General features: G+C 44.3%; 1 protein-coding gene across 1 annotated transcript in view; it reads right to left on the bottom strand.

Moving 5' to 3' along the window:
* Window positions 1-2,741: 2,741 nt before the first annotated feature.
* The window catches only part of col4a4 (collagen, type IV, alpha 4), a 73,956-nt gene continuing 64,232 nt past the window's right edge, over window positions 2,742-12,465 (bottom strand). The window contains exons 34-48 of the mRNA XM_063204581.1: window positions 11,766-11,944; window positions 11,417-11,480; window positions 11,168-11,242; window positions 10,736-10,843; window positions 10,482-10,589; window positions 10,310-10,381; window positions 9,250-9,378; window positions 8,602-8,709; window positions 7,704-7,859; window positions 7,065-7,172; window positions 6,343-6,480; window positions 5,930-6,046; window positions 5,455-5,643; window positions 4,147-4,430; window positions 2,742-3,344 (exon numbers count right to left, since the gene is read on the bottom strand). Of these exons, the coding sequence (XP_063060651.1) occupies window positions 3,099-3,344; window positions 4,147-4,430; window positions 5,455-5,643; window positions 5,930-6,046; window positions 6,343-6,480; window positions 7,065-7,172; window positions 7,704-7,859; window positions 8,602-8,709; window positions 9,250-9,378; window positions 10,310-10,381; window positions 10,482-10,589; window positions 10,736-10,843; window positions 11,168-11,242; window positions 11,417-11,480; window positions 11,766-11,944 (2,081 nt within the window). The 3' untranslated portion in view covers window positions 2,742-3,098. The remainder of the gene's footprint in view (window positions 3,345-4,146; window positions 4,431-5,454; window positions 5,644-5,929; window positions 6,047-6,342; window positions 6,481-7,064; window positions 7,173-7,703; window positions 7,860-8,601; window positions 8,710-9,249; window positions 9,379-10,309; window positions 10,382-10,481; window positions 10,590-10,735; window positions 10,844-11,167; window positions 11,243-11,416; window positions 11,481-11,765; window positions 11,945-12,465) is intronic.

Raw genomic sequence — 12,465 nt, 5'->3', positions numbered from 1 at the left:
GATTTGTGGGAAGTGGGAACGTACGTAGGGATTAGTATTGCCTTGTGGACCTCATAGGGGCATGTTATTGACAGTGGACATTAACTATAGTAGAAAAAAAATAACGGCGAGCAAAAAAATTGCACAAACCCAGAAAGTGATTTACTGTAGATGATGAGACATCCTGATAGATCCACTGACTTGGAAAGAACACAAACACAGAAGGCATGCTACCTGAAAGGAAACTTGCACTAAAGCACCAGGTCAGAGAAAAAATACTGTGTCCCCTGTACATGAATGATGTCACTTGCCACTCATTTGAAATACAGTAGTGTTCTACTGTAACACACGTAGGCCTACTCATAATCTGAATACCACACATTGACTTCATAGCAACATGTGTCTTTTGTAGACGTTTCAGTTATATTTTCAGACTTTAAAAATAAATCATGCCATTTGTTTTTGGCAATAAAGTACAATGCCCAATGTTTCTGTGTGTGGTATGTGTGTTTGTGTACAAATTATTTCAGTGCTTACAGTAACTGTACATGCACGATTGAGTGAGAGAAAGAGACCATACCATATGTGTGCTCCTTTCACCAGAAATGCATGATTCTCATCTTGTTTTCTACAGCCAGTGTGCAACTTTCCTCATAACAACAGCTCTGACAAAGGTTGTACAGTTTAAGTTCATATTTTAAGCAGGACAAGACCTCTAACTTTGCAGGAAAGGAGCAGGGGAAGAGGAAGTAAATATGTGCATCAATCCTTTCTCTTTTTTTCTCTCAAAATAGCACCAAAATTATCACTAGCTAAATAAATACCTTTGACATTTACAGTAAAAATATAAAGCATTCCTGTTCGTGACAGTGCAAACATATTTACATACATTGGAATACATATTAAGGGCTAAACAGTGATAGAAGAAGAAGCAGGTTAACATGACTAATCCTGTTAATACAAAAAAATATATCCTCGGTACTGAATAAAACCTTTTGTGTCTGTTTGTTCATGTGTGTCGGTAAGTGTTAGTAAGGTTTCATGGCTTTTGTTAGTCCTTACAGAGAAAATATCACACAATCTCTCTTTCACACAGATATACAAACATATGGTTTGTATGTAGATGTACAGGTACATTGAAAATGCTAAATGCTCTGAAAAACAATGGAATGAATGAATGAATGAATGAATGAATGAATGAATGAATGAATGAATGAATGAATGAATGAATGAATGAATTAATGAAAAATAGCTATCTGAATGCAATTATGAATATCTGTAGGTTGTGCACATACCTTCAGAGGTATGCTACAGTAAATGTGTTACCTACACTAGAAGAGTATTTGACAGACAAACTGTGTGTGTGCACTGTACTGTGTATGTCCCTGCGCAACCTCTCATTGGTGTGATTATTGAGTGTTCATTGCCTTTTTGTCAAGTGTGTCAGAGTACGGGGAGAGGAGTAAAGGGAAAGACAGTCAGGATCCAGTGGTGTCTTCCACATGAGGCACACATGGTGTTGCTCTCCTGCCCTCTAGAGGGACAACAAACATGAAATGAAGTGCTAAACACAAACAGTGGCTACGTTAAACCACAGCTGTTCTCCAATAATGATGATATTCACTGAACATGTGTACACACAGAACCAGAGCTAATAGAAAATAAATCTGCTCATCAGTATGGAACTATCCACCAATAGGTCCAGTTGGCACTTCTGGTCCGCCCACCCAAAATGAGAAGGTGGAGTATGCGGAGGGGAAAACAGCAGTCTCGAATGAATGCCAGTGAGTAGCAGCTGCTAGCAGAGTGATGTCAACACTCATTTATCATTAATACAATGCATAAAAAAACACAGGTGATATTGCTTTCATTTTTTCAATGGAAAACAAATGCGGAGGTTGTCATAGATCAAGTGCGACCATGTGTTTTAATCAGTGATTTCTAAGTGTTTTGTCCATGGAGATTTCCGTCATATGAACTTCGCAGGCAGCGATGATGTCGCGGAAATGCCAGCTATGGTTCGTAAGTGATAACCTATGTCCCAAATGGGTAAACAGTATGGAGAAATCATGTAGACAAATATTCACCATGTTTTTCAGGGGCTTACCTCTGCATTCATTTTTCATCATCAAAGCAAGTACCTCATTATCCGGACGTGCCTTTTAGAACTATTATAACGATGGTTATTGACTTGCTATCTCTCTGCTAACAGCTGCTATTCACTGACACTGACTTCGAGACTTGCTATTTTTCTCTCCACATGCTCCCCTGACTCATTTTGGGTGGTGCGGAACAGACATGCCGACTGGATCGATGATGGAGTGAGACACTGTGGAATGGGAGGGCTAACTCCCAACTGAAGCCAATAAAAATCTGTCAAAATAAAAAATAATTTGAAGAAACTCCCGCACACTGACCATTTCGCTGTTTTTCTTTAATGAACGACGCTGATTGCCTGATGAAGGTCTAGTACCGAAACGTCGTTCATTAAAGAAAAACAGCAAAAAGGTCAGTGTGTGGGAGTTTCTTCAAATTGTTTGCCGAGTGACCCATGGGCCATCTCGGACACACCTGCCAGCTGAGGTGTGCGGAAAAAATCCAAGTTTAAAATAAAAAATAACAACTTTGACGAACTGAGCATTTGACAGACCAGTACTGTACATCATCAGCCAATAGCGTCACAGGATACACACTGAAAAGAAAAGACTGCTACTGCATTTTCTAAAAGGTACCTTGAAAAAAATTCTACAACAAGACACAAGTTGAAATGTATGTGGATCAAGTATGTTTTTTTTCGGGTCAGATGCCCTTTGCGGAGAAATACCATACTGCATATTTTAAAAAAAGAGAGAAACCAGAGCATCCATGACGTCAGTCTTTTCTTTGTCATAGAAAACAAGGGGGTAGGGAAGGAGGGAAAGTGACAACCAACAAAAACGCTGCTCAAAGCCACTGTTTCTGTTTTTTTTTGTTCTCCCTCCATTTTTAACCAGTCCGCTGCTGCCCCAAAGCCCAACCTCCTCCTCTAAGTTGACCAATCCGTGTTGTCTCCGAAGTGCGATTGGCAGGTGTTGAAGGAAGAAAGTATCGATCGATTAGAAACCATCGATTGGTATTGATCAGTCCTTCATGCAGACCCTGCAGCGGCTGGTCTTCTGCCGCTGCTCCTGGGGCTCCTTCAGCACGGCCTGACTGGGGGTCTGGCTGGGGTTGCTGGTCAGCCAGTAGCTGTAGGCGTCGGCGAAGAACTGGCACGTGCCGCGGGGACCCTGGCACTCCACGAAGGGCTGCGCCCGGAAGTCCTGCAGGCAGCTGCCCGATGACGTCAGAGACTGGCCGCCGCCCTCGTCACCGGCACCCGTGTGCTTTGAGGTACACACACACACAACACAACACACAACACACAACACAGGCAGGCAGGCACGCACATACACACACATGCATACACACACACACCACACACACACACACACACACACACACACACAGATAAAACAAGGTTTTAACTCTAGGCATTTTTCCATAAAAGCTGGTGTACCAAATGTTATATATTAACTGAGGCTCCTGATGTGAGGTTTCCTATCACTGGCTGTGTATTCAATACTCAGATGCAGAAGACAAGTCCTCTCCAAGCTCTCCAAGCTCTTCGCCAAACACTAAACACTAAACTTCACTGGGTGTGTGTGTGTGAGAGAGAGAGAGAGAGAGAGAGAGAGAGAGAGAGAGAGAGAGAGAGAGAGAGAGAGAGAGAGAGAGGGAGAGAGAGAGAGAGAGAAAGAGAGAGAGAACTTTCTTATGTGATCTCAAGACCATTCAGACAATTCTCCCCTTCTCGGCAGCCTCCAGCGTTGGTGCGTAAATGTGTATGTGTATTTGAAAGCAGTTTTGAGTTAACTGTATACGTAGTTGTGATATTGCACTATACTACTATATTGATATTATACGGGTACCGGTATATAAAGTATAAATACATTTTTGATTGATTGATTGATTGATTGATTGATTGATTGATTGATTGATTGATTGATTGATTGATTGATTGATTGATTGATTGATTGATTGATCGATTGATCGATCGATCGATCGATCGATCGATCGATCGATCGATCGATCGATTGATTGATTGATTGATTGATCGATTGATTGACTGATTGACTGCATCCTCACCATCATGAAGGAGTACCCGTCCCACAGGGGCCGCCACTGGTAGGGGCAGGCGGGCATCACCGTCTCCTGGCTGTGGATGGCGATGGGCCGCGAGGGCGCCTCGCACACCACGCAGCGGCTGATGAGCGCCTGGATCTCGTGGCCCAACACGGGCATCATGGGCACGGGCACGTTGGCCGAGAGCCAGTAGGACTTGTCGTTGCGGCTGGCGTAGTTGCAGGAGGCCATGTTGCAGTAGGAGAAGGGCATGGTGCTGAACATGCGCATGCAGGAGCCCGCCTGGCCTGTAGGGGGCACAGCAGACATTGCATTACACTTAGTTGACGGTTTCATTTATTCAAAGTGACTTACACTTATTTTTTAAGTACAGGGTATTGGTTACAGTCCCTGGAGCTGTGTAGGGTTAGGTGCCTTGCTGAAGGGCACCTCAGCCATGGAGTGTGGGGTGGGGAGTGGTAAGGGTGGGATTTGAACCTGCAATCCTCTGATCTAAAGCCCATGTCCTTAACCACTACTAGGCCACGCCTGCCAGACAGACACAGTGTTGCCAGATGTGTGATAATTAGCGTATTTTGTACCATAATTTTGTCTTCTGTATGATCAAAAACACATGACGTACGATAATTTCATTCCGTTAATTTAGTTGCCTTAAAACAACAATTTGGTTTGTTTACGATAATTTCCTCCCGAAAGCCCCCACAAAAAACGATAATTTTGGGGTTTTGGTACGATAGTTCAACATTTTCCATCTGGCAACACTGTACAAACAGCAGGGTAATGTCAGAAGCCATTTACACATATTGATGTTTTTGAAAACATATTAAGTTTTGGCCTCTCGTTTACACGTAAACAGAGCTTTAGAATCCGTACCTCAAAACTCTGGTTTTAAAAAATATCCCATTTAGGAGGCTAAAATGCACCTTTCATCCGTATGTCATGTTCACACATACAGTAAAAGGATAAAAATGATCCACATTTAAAAATATCTGCATATGTGTAACCAGCATCTCAATGAACAGTGACAGATGTAAAATCAAAATTTTTATTTTTTACAAATTGATATTTTTCCTATTCTGCCTAACTGGTGTAGAGCAAGTGCCAGATAAACAGAGGTAGAAAAACCTATTTGATCTTGAAATCGAAGTGCAAGGCAACACTTTTAACCTCCCATTGCTCCCGTGACTATAACCAGAACCCTGTGCTAACCTACAGTAACTGTGAGTAGCTTTGGAAAACAGCCCCATCTGCAGAGTGTAATATAATATGGAAGTACAGCATTTGAATGAGAGAGAGAGAGAGAGAGAATACCAAGATCCTGCGTGTGGGCTTTCTCCTGTCCCTCCAGATACAGGAGGCTGTATCCGGTCCACAGTTCAGTCGTTCCAGCTGGGCACACAGGGATGCGTTGGGATTGGCTGTGCATGACCATCAGGAAGCCCGAGTTGTAGCGAATGCTCAGGCCGGTGTCTCCTGGATCGCCCGTGTCTCCGGTGGGACCTGCCATGTACAAGGAGAAAGCATTTCATTCCAACGCAGCTACCTACAGTACATGGACTTCATTCTTTGCTTGGGAAGTCCAGGGTTGAACTCCTAAAGCCATGTATTTTAGTGTTACTGCATGTCTAACACTTTTCAAACTCTAAAGGACACCTTGATATAACAGAGCTATGTCCTCTTCCTCAAGCTTAGTATTGTATTCCTTTATGGAGAATCGCACCAGCTAACACGCACATTTTGTGAGTGCTACATCTAAATACTATGCAATGTACAACTGTCCACCTACCCTGCAGCCCTGTCAGTCCTGGTGGTCCAGGGTCTCCTGCGTCTCCTGTAGCCCCGTCTGGACCTGCTACTCCTGGGATACCCGGCGCTCCTGGATCCCCTGGGTCTCCCTTGAGGCCTGTAGACAATGTATAAACAGTACAATGAGATGTTAAGACCTGCAGATACAGTACAGTGGATATAGGAAAAATTTAAACGTCAGAAACAGTTGTACCAAAGCTAATTGTCTTTTCCAATGTAAGTTTTCTGCAAGCTGCAAGCTTGACTCGGCTGCCACTTTTTGCTTTTTGAATAGGCACAACACAGCCCAATCATGAGGCAAAAAGTGGCAGCCGTGTCGCGCTGTGTCGAGCTGTAGGCCAACCAGAAAACCGGCAGTGGAAAAGAGGTATAAGTAGAAATCCTTAGCAGTACCTTTAAAGCCCTCTCTGCCGTTGTAACCAGGTGGACCAGAGGCCCCGAGGGGCCCGGGAAGGCCGTAAGGCCCCGGAGGGCCACGTGGAGGTCTCTCATGGTCCACAAACACTAAACTCCCCTTCTCCCCTTTTTGACCTGCACAGGAACGAACACACACACACACACACACACACACACACACACACACGCACGCATACACAGACACGCACGCATCCACAGACAAACACATAAAAGCACACACGCACGCATACACACACACTCACACACGCACGCATACACAGACAGACACATAAGCACACACACACACACACACACACACACACACACACACACACACACACACACACACACACACACACACACACACACACACACACACACACACACAAACTATTACATGCAGACACAACATGTATTCTTTTGATGTACACTTTCGAGTAGAAATTACACTGAAGTTCTATAATAATAATTGAAGATGTACTGCTTCATCTGGTAGACAGAGACATCTGGGTGACAATGAGAAGAGATGAATGTGGATGCTAGTTGTGTTGGGCACTGAAACTACAGCAGGATTCTTCTGCTGTGCAACAGTCTTGTGATTTGATGCTATGTGTATGTCCTGTCTTAAACGAGTGTTACTCAGAGATGCAAAATGAATTTCAGTGAAAACTGATAATAAAGTATTATCGTATCGTATCGTATCGTATCGCAGGACTCACCAGGGTCTCCCGCGGATCCTTTAGCACCCTTGGGACCTTTCAGGCCTTTCTCCCCATCCAGACCAGTCGGACCCGGCAAACCCATGAAGCCGATTGCCCCATGTTCACCTGGAACATACAAAAAGTGTAAGGTGCGCGCACCTGCCAAAGAAACACATTTCTGCGGGTGCAGAATATCAAAACATGCACATGGAGTAAAGGAGAAGAAATATTCACACATCGCATCCCTTGTCGTGATTTAATGTGAAAAAAATGGCACAACTGACACTTGACGAAGACCTTGCTGGTCGAAACGTGCCACTTTTTCACACGACAAGGGAGCTTTTGCCGTGTTTGAATATTTCTTCTCATTTTCTCCACATGGAACATATACAACCACACTTTCAGTATGCAAGTGACAATGCCTCCATTTTAAGGACAAAAACATTAACACTTAATGGTGCATGGGGATATTCTGACTGTTCCAGTTGAAAACTCTGAATCTCACCAAAGTGTTTTGCAAAGTGGAGGAAAAAAACAAACAACAACACAATACACAAGCTACACAATGATCCAACAAGACATTATGACACCATGACTACATTTTCAGAACACTGCAATACTATTACATCGTCCACGTATGTGCTGTCCATGCGTCACCTTTTAGTCCAGGATACCCTGCTGAGCCTGGCACCCCGGGGGGTCCAGCATTGCCTTTTGGTCCCGGAGCCCCAGGGGCGCCCGGGGCTCCTGGTGCCCCGGCATCACCTGGTATGGGCATCGTCGGACCAGGCTCCCCCATGTCCCCAGGTGGCCCTGCAAACATACAGTGGTATAGGTAGGCAATATTACATGCAGATTGAGAAGGACGATGGTGCACAAGACAAAAGCTAATACAGGGTTTAGAGTGAGGAGTCTTGAACACTTGAAATCCTTTTTGTGTTTTATTCCATGGCAGAATTACATTTAGAACTTTCAGGTCTTCTTAACGCATTAGAACAGAGATTTGCATGGCTGAAAAGGGTGGAAATGGTTCAGCTGGTATAGCTTTGTACAGATTTATCATCATTTTTATCCGTGCTACTGTGTGACTCCATGTTTCTTCAATGGGATGCACAGCTGTTTGCTGTTGACTTAACGTCCCATGTGAGATGCTTGTATGTTGCGTATGTCCGAAATGTTTAAGAGGTTTTGTATGAGTGGAGATCACCTGTCTGCAAACCTAATCTACCTTTGGGTACTAATGAAGTCATCTAATCTATTACTTTACGCTTCTAATCTATATATCTATATATATATATAAAAAAAAATATATATATATATATATTTTTTATATATATATATATATTTTTAGGGGCTTTTATGCCTTTATTTGATAGGACAGTCTGAGATGGTGACAGGAAGCGAGTGGGAGTGAGAGACGGGGTGGGATCGGGGAATGACCCCGGCTGGACCCGAACCGGGGTCCCCGTGGGCATGCAAGCCCAAATGTGGGGGGCTTAGCGCGCTGTGCCACAGCGCCCCCCATCGAATCTAATCTTTTATGTCCATTACATACCTGGTGGTCCATCCCCTCCCGGTACTCCTGGCTCTCCATATTGTCCATATTTGGGGTCCTTACAGTCTTCACCTTGTGCACCAGGAGGGCCGCACGGGCCTGGGGGTCCTGCGAGTCAGGGTAGAGACAATAGGATAAGTTTGGAGGGCTACAGCGTTTTGAGTTGGTAGTCTGAAGGTGCTCTTTGGTAATAAAAATGAAAGCAATAGAGTTAAAGTAGCCAAGGCAATCTTCTCAAAAAAAGATAAAATAGCTTTATTAAATGGCTGAATCATAATAGAAAGGTAAAAAAGGCCAACATGTTTTGGCCAAGGTGTGGCCGTCATCAGGGCAGAGTCAATAGAGTAGATAGTCAGGGTAGAGAATCAGGAATATGGGCACAAAAGTAAAAACTGTGTGTATATATCTTTTGCCTTAGAGAGGTTGTGTCTTGGACATGGTGTGTGTGTGTGTGTGTGTGTGTGTGTGTGTGTGTGTGTGTGTGTGTGTGTGTGTGTGTGTGTGTGTGTGTGTGTGTGTGTGTGTGTGTGTGTGTGTGTGTGTGTGTGTGTGTGTGTGTGTGCGTGCGTGCGTGCGTGCGTTTGTCTGCGTATGTGTGTGTTAGTGTGTGCATGGGTGCGTGGCATGCTCTTCAAAGCGTGAGTGTACCTGTGAATCCTGTCTGTCCTGGTTGTCCTTTCTGTCCCAGTATCTGGGGGCCTGGGGGGCCCGGGTTTCCTCTGGGCCCTTTGTCCCCTTTATCACCTTGAGGCCCCGTGGGCCCCTGCAACCCTGGCCCTGTGGAGACACTGGAGATCACTCACGGCTGCACACAGTCATGACGGCGGGGCAGTCATGGGTAAGTGGTTAGGGCGTCAGACTTGTAGCCCAAAGATTGCCGGTTCGACTCCTGACCCGCCAGGTTAGTGGGGGGAGTAATTAACCGGTGCTCTCCCCCATCCTCCTCCATGACTGAGGTACCTTGAGCATGGTACTGTGCTGCTGCACTGCTCCCTTTTGGGTACCATTGGGGGCTGCGCCCTTGCACGGGAGAGGCATACATGCAATTTCGTAGTGTGCAGTGAACACTTATATGCTGTGGAGTGCTATGTCACAATGACAATGGGAGTTGGAGTTTCCCAGTTGGGCTTTCACTTCACTTCACAGGCCAAGAACTAGCGTAATACAGCAACATCTGCGGGATGCTTTCACACCAACTATGCTGCCCCAGAACTAGCGTAATCCAGCAACATCTGCGGGATGCTTTCACACCAACTATGCTGCCCTACAAAGGCAAAGTGCACTGCAGTAACTATTTAATCAAAATTGATTTTATAGTCTGCAAATAGTCTTCATTACACAGTACCTTTATCTTGTGACAACACCTTATGGTCCAAATTTGTCTCGTTTTGGAGAAATTGCTATATTTCAGATATGCTATTTCAGATTTGCAGAACCTACAATATCCAACCTAATTCCAAGGCTTTGAAGGATTTTTTCTCGATGTCAATGTTGGTGTAGTTACTGAACTGTGCCTTCGTAGGGCAGCATGGTGTACACCAAATGGACGGACGGACAGATGGACGGATGGACCGACGGACATACCCTCTTATAGAGATGCTAGGACGCATCTAAAAATGACTGCCAGGTGCAGACCGAATAATCAAACTAGTGGTATAAAATACTCAAGTTTGTAACTGTCATCACACAAACAGATACACACACTTACCTCTTGCTCCAATCTCACCCTTAACCCCCTTCAAACCGTCCAGACCGTGAACTCCCAGTTTCCCTGGAGGACCTGGGTAGCATGGAGACACAACACAATGTCAGAGTCATGTCATGACCCATTCACATCTGGGTCATGGCATACTGTATGTATGTGTACATGTGTGACCTACCTCTAAGTCCCGTCAATCCAGGTCTGCCATCAGGCCCAGCAAGTCCAGGGTCACCTGGACGACCTTCAGCACCAGGCGCCCCTGCAGGCCCTTGAGGTCCACTTACACCTGCCAAAGGTACATTACATTAGATTCAGCAGACATCTATATCCAAAGTGTCTTACAAACAAAAAAATACTGGTAGATCTGAATTTAAGTCTGCAACGCAAAAGTATGTACATAATACAAAAAGGAAAATGTTCCTTATACTCTACCTGGAAATCCTTGCTTCCCTGAGAATCCATGTGCTCCTTTTACTCCTTTGGTGCCATTGTTGCCAATGCAGCCGGTAGCTCCAAGCTCTCCTGGATCACCTTGAGGTCCTGCAAAAGACAACCTTACTGCAACAATGTCCACAGGAGTCCCTCATGCTAATGTATTGGCAATGGGGTTTTTGTTATTCTTTCAAATGGATTGTATTAAAATTGGAGGACACATGGTTGACATTCGATGTGATTCAGATATTAAAGGAACCATACGTTGATGAATATTCTACAGGACAATTTGTGACAGAAGATTCAATGATACATTACGTCGTAGAGAACAGTAGTTACATTAGAATTACAACCAGATCCACAAAAATAAAAACTCAATTTAATCATTTTTAGGTTAGGTTTAGAGACTATACTCTTGTTCATGGAGCTTACCTGGCTCCGCAGTGTCTCCTGTTTCACCTTTATCTCCTGGACTTCCTGCACAACCAAAGGAATCACCTGGATCACCTGACACAGAGAGAAAGGCGGGTTAGGTTAGGTGACCATGTCTGTGTGGAAGAGGCACGACAGTGGCATTATGGTGAGGAATGGATGGACAAAAATGAAAGAAAGAAAGAAAGAAAGAAAGAAAGAAAGAAAGAAAGAAAGAAAGAAAGAAAGATAATTTACTCTCAAACCTACCTTTTTCACCAGTTGGTCCAAGAGCTCCTTTTGCTCCTTCACAGCCTTCATTCCCAGGGTCTCCCTGTAACAACGCTACTTTAGCAAGTTCAGACTGACTTTACTGATAGGCAACTAAACAAGTCACACCAACTGGGCTCTGTAGTCATAGTGGACAGCATTTCCATCTATCTTCCCATAACTATTGTTTTCTGTTACTACCGTTGTATACTACTGTAGACAAGTTCAACTGACTTTACAACACTTGACAACACTAAACAATTCCCAAATACAGTATCTCTATATACGTATACAGGAAGTCAAGTTAACCGATCATTGTGAATGAGCCAGTTTGTTCAGTCCTTCTCACCGCATCTCCATCTCTGCCGCGATCTCCGTTGTTGCCTGGCAACCCACGTAATCCTTTGAGGCCTGGTGCCCCATCAGCTCCAGGTTTCCCGAAGCATCCCTGAGTACCTCTTGGACCAGCAAGACCAGGCTGTCCAGCACAGCCCGGTCCACCAGGTTTCCCAGGTATACCTTTCTCACCTGAGAGAGTGGAAAAGGAGAGATTAATCTGTCATGTTTTTGACTTTGTTCAAAGCCTTGGGCAGTGTCTGTAAAGACTCTCATTCATCCAAATAATGTTATCAAAAGACCATAGCTGTAAGGCACTACAGCAACTTCGACCGTGCTTGACGACGTTTCGTTCATCATCCATCATCCCTCTAAAAAATCGACCAGAAGTGACAAAGATTCTTGATGAAGAGCAAAACATTTTCAAGTTCATAGATGAAATCCAGTTGCTTACAGGTAAACTCTTAAGGAATCTCTTCCAGTAAAGTAGTGCAATAAATGGGTATGTACTTTGTGAGTTCCTATACAGTTGCTATGCAATAATGGTACTTTTGAGGATTGTAATCCTGATGCTGCTAACTCTTTGGAAAGCATTTTCAAATTTGAACCACAGTGTCCCATCCCAACTCGTCAATTTCTGACTACCTTGAGCAGACTGCATTTTTTAACGTCTAAGGTATGCCCTTGGAGTCAAAATGTGACGTACAGCTCAA

The sequence above is a fragment of the Engraulis encrasicolus genome, chromosome 8 (assembly GCF_034702125.1).
Source record: "Engraulis encrasicolus isolate BLACKSEA-1 chromosome 8, IST_EnEncr_1.0, whole genome shotgun sequence".
Classification (NCBI taxonomy): domain Eukaryota; kingdom Metazoa; phylum Chordata; class Actinopteri; order Clupeiformes; family Engraulidae; genus Engraulis; species Engraulis encrasicolus.
The sequence above is the reverse complement of the archived record's forward strand: the minus strand, read 5'-3'. Positions and strand labels throughout refer to the sequence as shown.